Source organism: Thalassophryne amazonica, chromosome 4 (assembly GCF_902500255.1).
Source record: "Thalassophryne amazonica chromosome 4, fThaAma1.1, whole genome shotgun sequence".
Taxonomy (NCBI): domain Eukaryota; kingdom Metazoa; phylum Chordata; class Actinopteri; order Batrachoidiformes; family Batrachoididae; genus Thalassophryne; species Thalassophryne amazonica.
The window spans coordinates 59319984-59333799 of record NC_047106.1 but is presented as its reverse complement, the minus strand read 5'-3'; the positions used below and the strand labels follow the sequence as shown (position 1 = coordinate 59333799).

Below are 13816 nucleotides of genomic sequence, written 5' to 3'. Positions count from 1 at the left end.
GGGAAGGAAAAACTCCCTTTTAACAGGAAGAAACCTCCAGCAGAACCAGGCTCAGGGAGGGGCAGTCTTCTGCTGGGACTGGTTGGGGCTGAGGGAGAGAACCAGGAAAAAGACATGCTGTGGAGGGGAGCAGAGATCGATCACTAATGATTAAATGCAGAGTGGTGCATACAGAGCAAAAGAGAAAGAAACAGTGCATCATGGGAACCCCCCAGCAGTCTACGTCTATAGGAGCATAACTAAGGGATGGTTCAGGGTCACCTGATCCAGCCCTAACTATAAGCTTTAGCAAAAAGGAAAGTTTTAAGCCTAATCTTAAAAGTAGAGAGGGTGTCTGTCTCCCTGATCTGAATTGGGAGCTGGTTCCACAGGAGAGGAGCCTGAAAGCTGAAGGCTCTGCCTCCCATTCTACTCTTACAAACCCTAGGAACTACAAGTAAGCCTGCAGTCTGAGAGCGAAGCGCTCTATTGGGGTGATATGGTACTACGAGGTCCCTAAGATAAGATGGGACCTGATTATTCAAAACCTTATAAGTAAGAAGAAGAATTTTAAATTCTATTCTAGAATTAACAGGAAGCCAATGAAGAGAGGCCAATATGGGTGAGATATGCTCTCTCCTTCTAGTCCCCGTCAGTACTCAAGCTGCAGCATTTTGAATTAACTGAAGGCTTTTTAGGGAACTTTTAGGACAACCTGATAATAATGAATTACAATAGTCCAGCCTAGAGGAAATAAATGCATGAATTAGTTTTTCAGCATCACTCTGAGACAAGGCCTTTCTGATTTTAGAGATATTGCGTAAATGCAAAAAAGCAGTCCTACATATTTGTTTAATATGCGCTTTGAATGACATATCCTTATCCATATACATATACATAATGGTAGGGCTTCCTTGAGCAGCCTGGTAGGAATGGGGTCTAATAAACATGTTGATGGTTTGGATAAAGTAACTAATGAAAATAACTCAGACAGAACAATCGGAGAGAAAGAGTCTAACCAAATACCGGCATCACTGAAAGCAGCCAAAGATAACGATACGTCTTTGGGATGGTTATGAGTAATTTTTTCTCTAATAGTTAAAATTTTGTTAGCAAAGAAAGTCATGAAGTCATTACTAGTTAAAGTTAATGGAATACTCAGCTCAATAGAGCTCTGACTCTTTGTCAGCCTGGCTACAGTGCTGAAAAGAAACCTGGGGTTGTTCTTATTTTCTTCAATTAGTGATGAGTAGAAAGATGTCCTAGCTTTACGGAGGGCTTTTTTATAGAGCAACAGACTCTTTTTCCAGGCTAAGTGAAGATCTTCTAAATTAGTGAGACGCCATTTCCTCTCCAACTTACGGGTTATCTGCTTTAAGCTACGAGTTTGTGAGTTATACCACGGAGTCAGACACTTCTGATTTAAAGCTCTCTTTTTCAGAGGAGCTACAGCATCCAAAGTTGTCTTCAATGAGGATGTAAAACTATTGATGAGATACTCTATCTCCCTTAAAGAGTTTAGGTAGCTACTCTGCACTGTGTTGGTATATGGCATTAGAGAACATAAAGAAGGAATCATATCCTTAAACCTAGTTACAGCACTTTCTGAAAGACTTCTAGTGTAATGAAACTTATTCCCCACTGCTGGGTAGTCCATCAGAGTAAATGTAAATGTTATTAAGAAATGATCAGACAGAAGGGAGTTATCAGGGAATACTGTTAAGTCTTCTATTTCCATACCATAAGTCAGAACAAGATCTAAGGTATGATTAAAGTGGTGGGTGGACTCATTTACTTTTTGAGCAAAGCCAATAGAGTCTAATAATAGATTAAATGCAGTGTTGAGGCTGTCATTCTCAGCATCTGTGTGGATGTTAAAATCGCCCACTATAATTATCTTATCTGAGCTAAGCACTAAGTCAGACAAAAGGTCTGAAAATTCACAGAGAAACTCACAGTAACGACCAGGTGGACGATAGATGTGTAAGTTGCCCATGCCATGGGCACTAACACACCCCATACCATCACAGATGCTGGCTTTTGAATTTTGGTAACAATCTGGATGGTCATTTTCCTCTGTTGTCGAGAAGGCCACAACATCCATGATTTCCAAAAACAATTTGAAATGTGGACCACAGCACACTTTTCCACTTTGCGTCTGTCCATTTCAAATGAGCTTGGACCCAGAGAAGGCGGCGGCGTTTCTGGATGTTGTTGATGTATGGCTTTCACTTTGCATCGTAGAGTTTTAACTTGCACTTGTAGATGTAGCGACGAACTGTGTTAATTGACAATGGTTTTCTGAAGTTTTCCTAAGCCCATGCAGTAAGATCCTTTACACAATGATGCTGGTTTTTAACGTAGTTGTTGTGTGGGCCGCCAGAAGAGGAGGTACTGCTGGCCCACCACCAGAGGGCGCCCTGCCTGAAGTGCGGGCTTCAGGCACGAGAGGGCGCCGCCGCCATGGACACAGCCGGGGGTGACAGCTGTCACTCATTATCTCATGACAGCTGTCACCCATCTACACTTCATCATTCCACTCCATAAAAACCGGACGTCATCTCCACCTCGTTGCCGAGATATCCTCTACCTGTGAAGGTAATATCCTCAGCCAGAATCTAACTGTGTCTTAGTCTGAATTCATTTTGCAGCTGCTTTCCTGTGGAGTGCCTTATCAGTGAGGTTGGCGTATTCAGTGACGGCTTCGCTTCACACCCCAACCAGATAAGTGTTTCAGACAGGAGCTGCACGAGTGTGTGAGAGAGGTGGAGGTGGATTCTCCACCATTGTTGTTACTGGGTGTGCACGCACCCACATCTTATTGTTTTTGCTCCTCACCAGCAGTACCAGATCCGACATTCGGAGACGGTGGCCACCTAGGGACTCGGGACTTGGCGGCTCCAGTATTCTCCAGGTTTGGTGGCGGAGGAAATCGTGTGGTTCCGGTTCTTCTCAGGACAGACGTCTTCTATCCTCAAGCCTGCCCACACGTCACCTTTGTGGATTGACTGTTTCACAAATTCTGTAATCCGCTGTGTTTTGGTTGTGCTCTTTCACAACAGTAAAGTGTTCATATTCAACTCTTTCATTGTCCGTTCATTTACGCCCCCTGTTGTGGGTCCGTGTCACTACACTTCAGTTCATGGGCATTCAACGTTGGTTTTCAGCTTGCGTGTAGAAAGTTCCCCAGATTCTGTGAATCTTCTGATTATATTATGGACTGTAGATGATGGAAACCCTAAATTCCTTGCATTTGAATGTTGAGAAGCATTGTTCTTAAACTGTTGGACTATTTTTTTCATGCAGTTGTTCACAGAGTGGTGATCCCCGCCCCATCTTTGTTTGTGAATGGCTGAGCCTTTTGGGGATGCTCCTTTTAAACCCACTCATGACACTCACCAAATGTGTTACAGACATCCATTTCAAAATGAGCAAATATCTACACAAAAACAACAAAGTCTATCAGTTTGAACATTAAATATCTTGTCTTTGTGGTGTATTCAACTGAATATAGGTTGAAGGGGATTTTCATAGTATGGCTAGTATGGCTGATGCTGAGACCCTGATACATGCATTTGTTTCCTCGAGACTGGATTATTGCAATGTTTTATTTTCTGGGTTGCAGCAGTCCAGAATCATGGGTCTTCAATTGGTTCAAAATGGTGCTGCCAGCCTCTTGACACAAAGCAGAAGGTTTGACCACATTACTCCCATTTTGGCATCTCTTCACTGGCTGCCTGTCTCTGCGATATCAGATTTTAAGGTCCTGTGACTGGCTTATAAAGTTGTTTATGGACTGGCACCACCCTACTTGACGGATCTACTTAAATCCTACATACCGGCCCAGGCTCTGCGCTTACAGCACGCAGGATTGTTCTGTGTCCCGAGGGTGAATAAAAAGTCTGTGGGACATAGAGCTTTTTCCTATCATGCCTCAATCCTGTGGAATGATCTCCCTGTTTTAGTGAGGCAGTCAGACTCTGTGGAAGACGCATTTGTTTGCTATTTAATATGATTAATATATTGTTTACTATGTTCTCATTCTTTAATTTTTTTTTACCTTTTTGACTTTTTATCATATTTTAACTTTTTCATCATGCTCTTTGATTTTTTTTTTTTATTTGTTTTGATTTTTATTGTTTAGTTGTTTTATGTGAATCACCTTGAGACAACGCAGTCGTGATTTGGCGCTCTATAAGTTTAGTAAATTGAATTGAATTGAAATTGTCTGATGCAGGTGGAAAAGCACTAAATAAATGCAGTCCAGTTACCATTCAGCAAATGACTTTGTGTTCCCATGCCACTTCAAGTCATTTATAGCTCACGCTCTGTATTATTTCTTTTCTGTGTTCATGTTGACTGATGTGACGGTGTGGAGAATCCAAACTCCAGGGCATGTTTAAATAGGGGTGTGGAAAGGGAGGAACTTGGTGCGTGTTCATGTGCACTCAATTCCACGTCTGATTGGGGTGTACAAATGGAATGTGTATGGATCCATGCCTATGCACACTTTGACACATCTGAAAATTTTTGTGCTTCCGCCAGTTTCTGGGTTTTGGCGTATGCCATGTTTTTCTGAAGGATTATAACAAGAAGTTAAATCTGTTATAAACATAATTTAACAGCTGCAGACAAGAAGGAAAGAACACGCAACTGTTTTATCAAGCCATGACAAGGTTAACATGACAAATAATTACCTTTTTTGATGGTTCAAAATGTTTTCTATAGCTTGTTAGGTATGCGCGCGAATGGCTCTGGCTGCAGCCTCCTCTGTGATTCAGGAAGTGATTAGAGCCATTTTCAACAGCCAATTTGCAGAAAAAAATGATTAATCTGCCACGAAATAATTATTTTATATACGCAGCGTCCAGCCGGTAGAACAAAGAACGGCGTCCAACTGTGAACACAGCGGGTGGGATCGTCACAACGGCGTTCGTGCTATTGTGTGAAGCAAAGGCAGGCTTGTGTAAATGCCCCTTTAGCCTGGTCTGATGGCTTTGAAATCTGAAATGATCAAGGTCTGGGACCTCCTGCACCCTTCAAACTGATTTGCAGCCCGTGCATGAAGTCCTTTTTGTGCTTCTAGTAAACGTGTATCCTGTAGAATTCTGTCCAGAAAAAAGTTCAAAGAAATAAAATAAAGCCCAATATTGCCGTAACATTCATGTAAACCACTTACCACAACTGTAAGTACACTGTTGTAATACATGTAATTTTTCTGAAGTTAACGTCTTTATTAGTCTTACTGCTGTGTCCAGACCCAGGAGAATCACCATTACAAAGAAACAGACGGCCCACAGTTGAGGGAGAGGCATCATGGCTACAGCCTGAGGGTATGCAATGAATGCCAGGCCCGGACCTGTAAACAGCATAATGGTGGTTAATCTTCCTGTGACGGTCATGAAAAGGTACAATACAATGTGCAGTCAGGAAACATAGCTGTCCAATCCAGTCTATTTTAATCAGTATAATGAAACTGCTAATTAAAGGCCCTGTTACACTTAACAAGAATCAACACGAATGAAGCCAAAACATACCAAATAGGAAAAAGCCAAAGTTCGAGACACAGTTGGGACAGACATTCTGACAGCCATGTATGAATGCTGTTTGAATACCCACAATGTGTGCCGAAGCCGCCTCGAATGAATCACACATTCAGTGTGCAGCAGCACCCGAATTGAGGCCAGATACACCTGGAACACAGTACGAATACCCAGAGTGCAGGTTGAATGAATGAATGAGTCGCATGAATCCCCCCAATACCAGCAGAATTCAGCCGGAATATTCAGAAGGCTTTATGACAGAGGGTCGAACGCTGTCCGAATACCACCCGAGAGCCGCTCGGAAGGCATCCTGAATGCTGTATGAAGGGAACTCAAAGGCATGATGCCTTGTTGTTACATGTTTGATGCATGTGTAGCAAACATGTAACAACCTAAAGGAAATGTAACCAGAATAACAGGACTGTAACCGCATTATGACACAAATGAAACAAAATGTTCCAAGAATGGTGGCCGAAACATCCCCACCAGCATCAGAGTATAAAAGGCCACCCAATGCAACCGTGTCATTATTCCAAGACTACAGAGAGTATGGACACGACTGAACGAACAGCACTGCTGCAGATAGCTGTACAGTAACTGGTGGAGGGCAGCAGCAGACCGGCAAGGAGGAGGAGGAGAAGACGCTTGCAGACCAGACAAAGGCTGACTGAGGAGAGTAGATGGCTATACTGCCACTATACACAGCTGATAGAGGAGCTCCATGTGGAGGACCCACAGGCGTTCCACAATTACCTGCGGATGGAGCTTGCCATGTTCAACAAGCTGGTGCAGAGGGTGGGGCCCAGGATCCAGCAACAGGACACCTGAATGAGGCAGGCACTACCTGCGGTACCCAAGCTGGCCATCGGGTTTGAGGTAACTGGTGACAGGCAACAGATAACCAAGTCTGATGCACAGCTTCCGCGTGGCACGCACCACCATCAGCCTCCTCATTCCCAAGGTCTGCCAGGCCATTGTGGATGAGTACAAGTACGAATTGATTGCCCGCTCCACCACACTGGCAGAATGGGTACCCATCGAGGAGGTTTTCCATAGCAGGTGGCAGATCCCCCACGCCCTGAGTGCCCTGGGTGGGAAGTATGTGGCCATCAGGAAAGCACCCAGGAGCAGCTACTTGTACCACAATTACAACAGGTTCTTCTCTGTGGTCCTGATGGCCCTTGAATATGGGGACTACAACGTCCTCTGGCTTGAAATCAGGGCGTGTGGCAGTATGTCATACACCCAGATCTTCATTGATGAGTCAGAGTTGAAGCAGTGCCTGGAAGATGGGAGCCATCCCCCCTTCCCCACAATGACATAGCCATGCCACACTTCATCCTAGGCGATGACACCTTCGGCATCAGGACCTACCTGATGAAGCCGTATGGCCATAAGTACCTCCAGAGCGATGAGTGTATCCACAACTGCTGTATCTCCAGGGGCAATGTTTGATGGAAAATGCCTTTGGGATACTGGCCCAGAGATAGCAGGCACTCCTCACCATCTTGCAGACAGGCCCCTCCATAATCCAGGACATTATTGTGTGTTGTGTGTGCCCCCACATCCTCATGTGCCACATGGGTATGCTGAAGGAGGAGGATGAGGCCCACAACATTGTGGCGTGGGTCTGGAGAGACCAGCTTGTTGACGTCCACCATGTGGCAGGTACATGTTGGGACACCAGGGCCAGGAGGACCCGGCGGAAGGCCCTCAAGGCATATTTCAACAACCCTACCTGTTACCATGGCCACCACTGTCTGTCTCCTTTCCACCACATCTGCCAATGTGGGTGTGACTGACACATGGGCACAAATGAGCATGAGCATGAAAATCCCACATTGAGAGGCTGACATCACGCTGCTGTAAAGCGGTATCAGGTCACGGAGTATCGGATACATTTTATGATTACAAGTATGAGTAAATGAATACGGGATCGGGCTGATACCCGATACTGGTATCAGGATCAGTGCATCCCTATTATTTTGTTTATTATTGGTTTTAGGTAATGTCACATCATGCCCCTTTTGTCACTGAACGTTCTTGTCCCTCACCAGTCTTATCTCTGTTTGGTATGTCCACACCCCTGTTTTTATTAGTGTCACTGTCACACATGGTTTGTCCAGCTGCACTCTCTTGCACCAGTCTTTCCTCATCTCTGTTTGGTTCATCCACGGACCAGTTTTTGTTAGTGTCACTGTCACTACCCCTTTGTCCAACTGCACTCGCTTGCACCAGTCTTTCCTCATCTCTGTTTGGTTCATCCACGGACCAGTTTTTGTTAGTGTCACTGTCACTACCCCTTTGTCCAACTGCACTCGCTTGCACCAGTCTTTTCTCATCTTTGTCTCTTTCATCCATACACCCTTCCCGAACATTCTCACACACCTGTGTTCCATTTCCTAGATTTAGTGTTAGGCCCAGTTAGAAGCAGACAGAAGCAGGAAGGGCATACACCGTAGATTTTACTACATCTCAGCCATAAGTGGTGCACAAGTTAGTGCATTCTGAGTGCCAGTTCCAAGACCAGATAATTGAGTAGGTTTAAGGAAATAAATGGTATCCATAATAAAAGCATTCATCCATCCACTTTCTAAACCTGCTTACTCCAACTGGGGGTCATGGCAGGGCGGTGGGTGGTGGAACCTGGAGTCCCTTTATTCAGAGAGTAGCAACATGACGAGTCGAAAAAAAAAAAGAAAAAACAGGCCACACGACTCATGGTGCCAGCTTGGGGCCAAAATGGCGTTCGCTGTTAATCTATATGCATGTAAATCCAGCTACTTTATTTATTTATTTGCTGGAAATGCCGGGTTGTTGTGCATTTGGAGGCACAAATAGATACAACCAACCGTTTATTTTTTCAAACAGTGCTCAGACACAGACTCAGCCTGACGTGCACCTGTTAAATCAGACACTGCAAAAGGCTGTGATTTGACACTTTTCTGCTTTCACTCCTTCGTCTCCCCTCACATATTTTAATAATTTTTGCATTGCGCACGCTGATTACATTTTGGGATCACGTAGGAAAAGAAAAGTCCGCAACTTTACAATACAGAGTTAGAAAAAGAGGAAATTATACACCTTACCTTTGAATTGGAGGTGATGATTGTAGAAAGACAAGCTTATTGAGGGTCAAATTAATCCATAATAAAGCTTAGTCGAGCAACAGAGAACTTTAAAATGACACAGACTTGCAGAGTTACAGAAGCATAAATTAGGCTTTAAATTAATTAAATAAATCATCATAAATTGTAAATTTATGTAAATTTGATAGCTGAACTATTTTATATTTATTTTGATAGTATCTGTACCTGGACGTGTTGCTGTATGTGGTAAAATGATGAAAAAAAATGTTGAAAGCATAACATGGTGCCCCAAAATGGCACCATGTTCTCAGCTGACGCTACTCTCTGAATAAAGGGGACCGTAGTGGAACTTATTAGAGCAGTCACAAGTAATGAGGTGGGGTACACCCTGGACAGACATCAGGGTGTCGAAGGGGCACATATAGCAAGGTGGATTAGTGGTTAGCACTATTGCATCACAGCAAGAAGGTCATGGGTTCGATTCCCACCTGTGGAGTTTCTGTGTGGCGTTTACATGTTCTCCCCGTGTTCAGGTAGACTTCCACCGGGATGCTCTGCTTTACTCCCACATTTAAAGACATGTAGGTTAGGTGAATTGGAAACTTTATAATTGTCCAGGTCTCCCTTGCAAAAGAGGTTATAAAAACCAACACACACATTACAGTAACTGGTGTGTTGGTTTTACAAATAAATAAACCAACCAGTGATTGAAAGGAGAAAATGCCTTTTGCCGCGTGTGTCTGTTAATGCTCAAACCATCAAAATTTGTGCATTACTTTAAAAGATATTAGTTTTGTTTATAAGTGAAACCATGAGTGAAAAGTGCTTTGCGTTTCATGTCTCCTGCCCACTGTCTGTGTTGTTGTATGTGGAAAGTAGATGACACTTTTGTTGGTGGGGGGGGGGGCAGCAGCAGGCAGGATACATAAAGACAGAAGCTCTGCCTCATTGTTCAGTTGGGGTTTGTGATTGCCTTTGATTTTACTCAGAAGTCTCGGCAGTGCTTAAACTTGAAACTTGCTTATCAGTAGCTGACAGTGTACCAAGTCAGTAATAAATGTACTGCATTTATATAGCGCTTTTCCATCTGCACCAGATGCTCAAAGCACTTTACAAATAATGCCTCACATTCACCCTGATATGAGGGTGCTGCCATACACTATATACTCACTATTCACTATACACCAAGAGCAACTAGCAGATTAAGGACCTTGCCTAAGGGCCCTTAGTGATTTTTCAGTCACTTTAAGTTCAGTTAGTGGTTAGCTGCAACCTCCGTGAAATATTTTAGCGGTTTATTGGTTTAGCATTATAAAAGTTAACTTTTCAGTTCACGGATTAGCAGTTATTGAAGCTAAGGTTTTGGTTATCTGTGCCCAAACTGTTGCAGTGTATGGTCAGACAAAGGGTCCAAACTAAAAAGGATGTGCAGCAGGTAAGAGTGACAAAGGATGCGGATGAAAAAGGTGCTGACAAACAAGGAGAGTGTGTTGAGAAGGTGGAGGGAGTACTTTGAGGAGGTGAAGAATGAATGGTCACCCGACTGTCTCTCGGCTGCTTAAGGTTTCTACCTGTATTGAAAGACAGCTGAGGAACGTTTTCTTTGCCACTTTTGCCAGTGCGCTTGCTCAGGGGGTGGGTAAGGTTAGACTTTACTCTTGTGAAGCACCTTGGGGTGACATACTGAATAAATAAGTTGAACTGAAGTGTGCTCATCTGCATCCACACGCCTGTCTGTTCTTTACAATAACTTATCTGACTTGTCTCATCACTGATCATACTATCAATTCTCACATTTCTTTTGTCTCAGATTTCTGCTTTTTTCATTATATTTGACTCCCATCTGTGAATGTTGGTTATCTAATTATTTAGGTTAATTTGCATTCACAGGTTTCACCACATCAAGTTTTCTCCTCTCATCAGACATTGTCACCTCACCCATCTGCAACATTATATCAAGTAAGTCTTCACATCTTCATGTCTTGTGAGTCCACTCCCAAGTCTTCATGTCTTGCCACGAGTCTTTAAGTCTCTGTAGTTGAAATATGCCTCATCACACTGAGACAGGTCCACTCCTCACAACAACCATGAGGTCTCTGCAACACGACTTCCCCTGCTTTGAATCCATCTCCCCATAACCCTAAATAAACTCAATGGGCCTCATGTATCAACGTTGCGTACGGCGATATTTGAGCGTATATGGGGTGTACGCCAAAACGGCTGCGCTACTTGGCATTTATCAATGTGGTCGTTGGCGTACGCTGCACTGAAAATATACACCAGGTCGAGAGGTGGCGTAAATTATACACCAAAATGAACCAGCGCTGGAATCCACATAAAAATGAAGATGATCAACATGATAAACAGTGCCATTATACAAATCAATGCATATGTTACATAAATAACACTTTCCTGATTATACTACATAATAATCAATACAAATCCTGCTTTTGCGGGATTGTTATGGAGCACGATCCGTGGTCACAGCGCTGACTGCAAAGACAGCGCTGCTCGCCTTTTTCTCCAGACTTCGAGCCTGGAGCCAGAGCAGCGCTGAGCTTAACTTTATGTGGTGTGATCGTTTTAGACTATGAAATTGATAATAACAACTGTAGTTTCGTCATTCCCTTAATTCGCCCGTGCTGCAACCAGGTTTTGTCGTCTCCATTCGGTTGTCACAATAAAATAAATACAGAAATACATTTAAAAAATCAAGAAATCTGACAGATTAGGCGTGTCTTATTAATTGAGCGAGCAAATATCCACATGTCAAGAATTACTGACATGTGAAAAGAGAATACAGTGGTCCCTCGCTATAACGCCGTTCACCTGTCGTGGCCTCGGAGTCTCGCGGAGTATTTAGTCCAATTTTGCATGCCTTTTTTTTTTTACAGTGTTCTGTGTGTCTGTTTATAAGAATCTTGTCGCCCAGAAGAAAAAAGAGCACCAACAACTACTCATAACTGTGTTTGTCCCACAGAAACAAACACCTGCTGCCAGATGTGAGTGGAAAAAGGCGCAGCGTCAGGACGCAGAGGCCTGATCTGTGACATACTGGTGAGTTACTATTAATAATTTCTTATGTGTCCGACCTCGTTCGTTGATCGTTAAAATTAATTCGTTAGTTCTAAATGCCATCATAATTATTTATAGGAAAACGTTCTATTTTTATTTCTCAAACAAATGTTTGGGCCTGAAACAGTTTGGTCTTATTTTCCTACTAAGGTTTGAACTTTGAGAGTGTTTACACACGAGAGAAAAGTGAGAAAATGTTCATGCCTGATTGAGAAAGTGTATAAACTGTCTAGTGAGGGGTTTTACAGCTTTAAAACGTCTATAATAATTGTAAAAAATAACGCTGACTACGTCGTGGTTTTGCGTATTTCGGGCTATTTTTTAGAACGTAACTCCAGCGATTAATGAGGGATCACTGTAATACTTTATTGATTATATACTACAAAACAATTGATACGACAGCCGCTTTTGACGCTCTATTGGTACGCGTCGTGATTGGTGAAGTTCTTTTTCATTGCTGTCTTCCTGGCTTTCATGTCGTAAAATGAGGGTGTGTCTGAAGTGGAGTCTGAATATTTATGGGCGTGTTTATTATAATTTACGGTCGTTTCCACCCGCCGCATTTATCAAGATCACGTCAGGCGTACGCCAGAAATGGGCAGGTGCGCACTGCTTGATACATGTCACGGCGACTTTGGTGTATTTCAAGTTTACGCCATAAATTTACGCCACAAGTGCGCAGCATTGATACATGAGGCCCAATGAGTGTATTCTTTGTGTGTGTTTTTGCATCTGGATTCTATTACTGGCTAATCTGCAACAGCTTCACCTCAGGCCTCATCAACACACTTTTGTCTAGTGGTGTAACATTACAACAAGATGTTGCTGTACAATCTTCTGAATATTCTGTAAATTAAGGTGAAGGAAGATGTCAAAAGACGCTTTATCATTGTAATCAACATTACCTGATTCTGCCACTTGTGCAATGGGAACGCCCTGTTCATGAGCCATGAATCCCAGCACAGAGAAGACCGCAAAGCCAGCAACCAAACTAGTACCACTGTTCAGTAAACACAGCCACAGAGAGTCTCTGCAGTAAAACAAACAAACAAATGAATGTAAAGAAACTAAAAACAAGAACTCTTGGCATGGACAAAAGGGTCATTCCATGTCAACTCAGATAAAGGTGTGTGTTGCTATATCACCAATATATCATCTATATACAGTAGTGTTCAGAATAATAGTAGTGCTATGTGACTAAAAAGATTAATCCAGGTTTTGAGTATATTTCTTATTGTTACATGGGAAACAAGGTACCAGTAGATTCAGTAGATTCTCACAAATCCAACAAGACCAAGCATTCATGAAATGCACACTCTTAAGGCTATGAAATTTGGCTATTAGTAAAAAAAAAAGTAGAAAAGGGGGTGTTCACAATAACAGTAGCATCTGCTGTTGACGCTACAAACTCAAAACTATTATGTTCAAACTGCTTTTTTAGCACCTGTGAATCACTAAACTAGTATTTAGTTGTATAACCACAGTTTTTCATGATTTCTTCACATCTGCGAGGCATTCATTTTGTTGGTTTGGAACCAAGATTTTGCTCATTTACTAGTGTGCTTGGGGTCATTGTCTTGTTGAAACACCCATTTCAAGGGCATGTCCTCTTCAGCATAAGGCAACATGACGACTTCAAGTATTTTGACATATCCAAACTGATCCATGATACCTGGTATGCGATATATAGGCCCAACACCATAGTAGGAGAAATATGCCCATATCATGATGCTTGCACCACCATGCTTCACTGTCTTTACTGTGAACTGTGGCTTGAATTCAGAGTTTGGGGTTCATCTCACAAACTGTCTGCGACCCAAAAAGAACAATTTTACTCTCATCAGTCCACAAAATATTCCTCCATTTCTCTTTAGGCCAGTTGATGTGTTCTTTAGCATATTGTAACCACTTCTGCACGTCTTTTATTTAACAGAGGGACTTTGCGGGGGATGTCTGGATGGTCTGGTGGTTGGCTCTCACTGCGGTATTGTATCACGTCCTGTTCAGGAGCACAGCGGTGTTTTGCTGTATCTGTTAGCTGTTTAATCTGCGCAGTTAGATTGATCTAGTTAACTAGATAACGATTTGTTTCACAGTGTAATCTTCACGTGCCTTAAACTAAAGCACTCC

The 13816-nt window shown here is 42.8% G+C and overlaps 1 protein-coding gene across 1 annotated transcript in view; it reads right to left on the bottom strand.

Moving 5' to 3' along the window:
• Positions 1–13816, bottom strand: part of LOC117508271 (sodium- and chloride-dependent GABA transporter 2-like) — a 121175-nt gene that overhangs the window by 33860 nt on the left and 73499 nt on the right. Inside the window, exons 8-9 of the mRNA XM_034167955.1 lie at positions 12592–12716; positions 5226–5338 (exon numbers count right to left, since the gene is read on the bottom strand). Coding sequence (XP_034023846.1) covers positions 5226–5338; positions 12592–12716 — 238 coding nt within the window. The remainder of the gene's footprint in view (positions 1–5225; positions 5339–12591; positions 12717–13816) is intronic.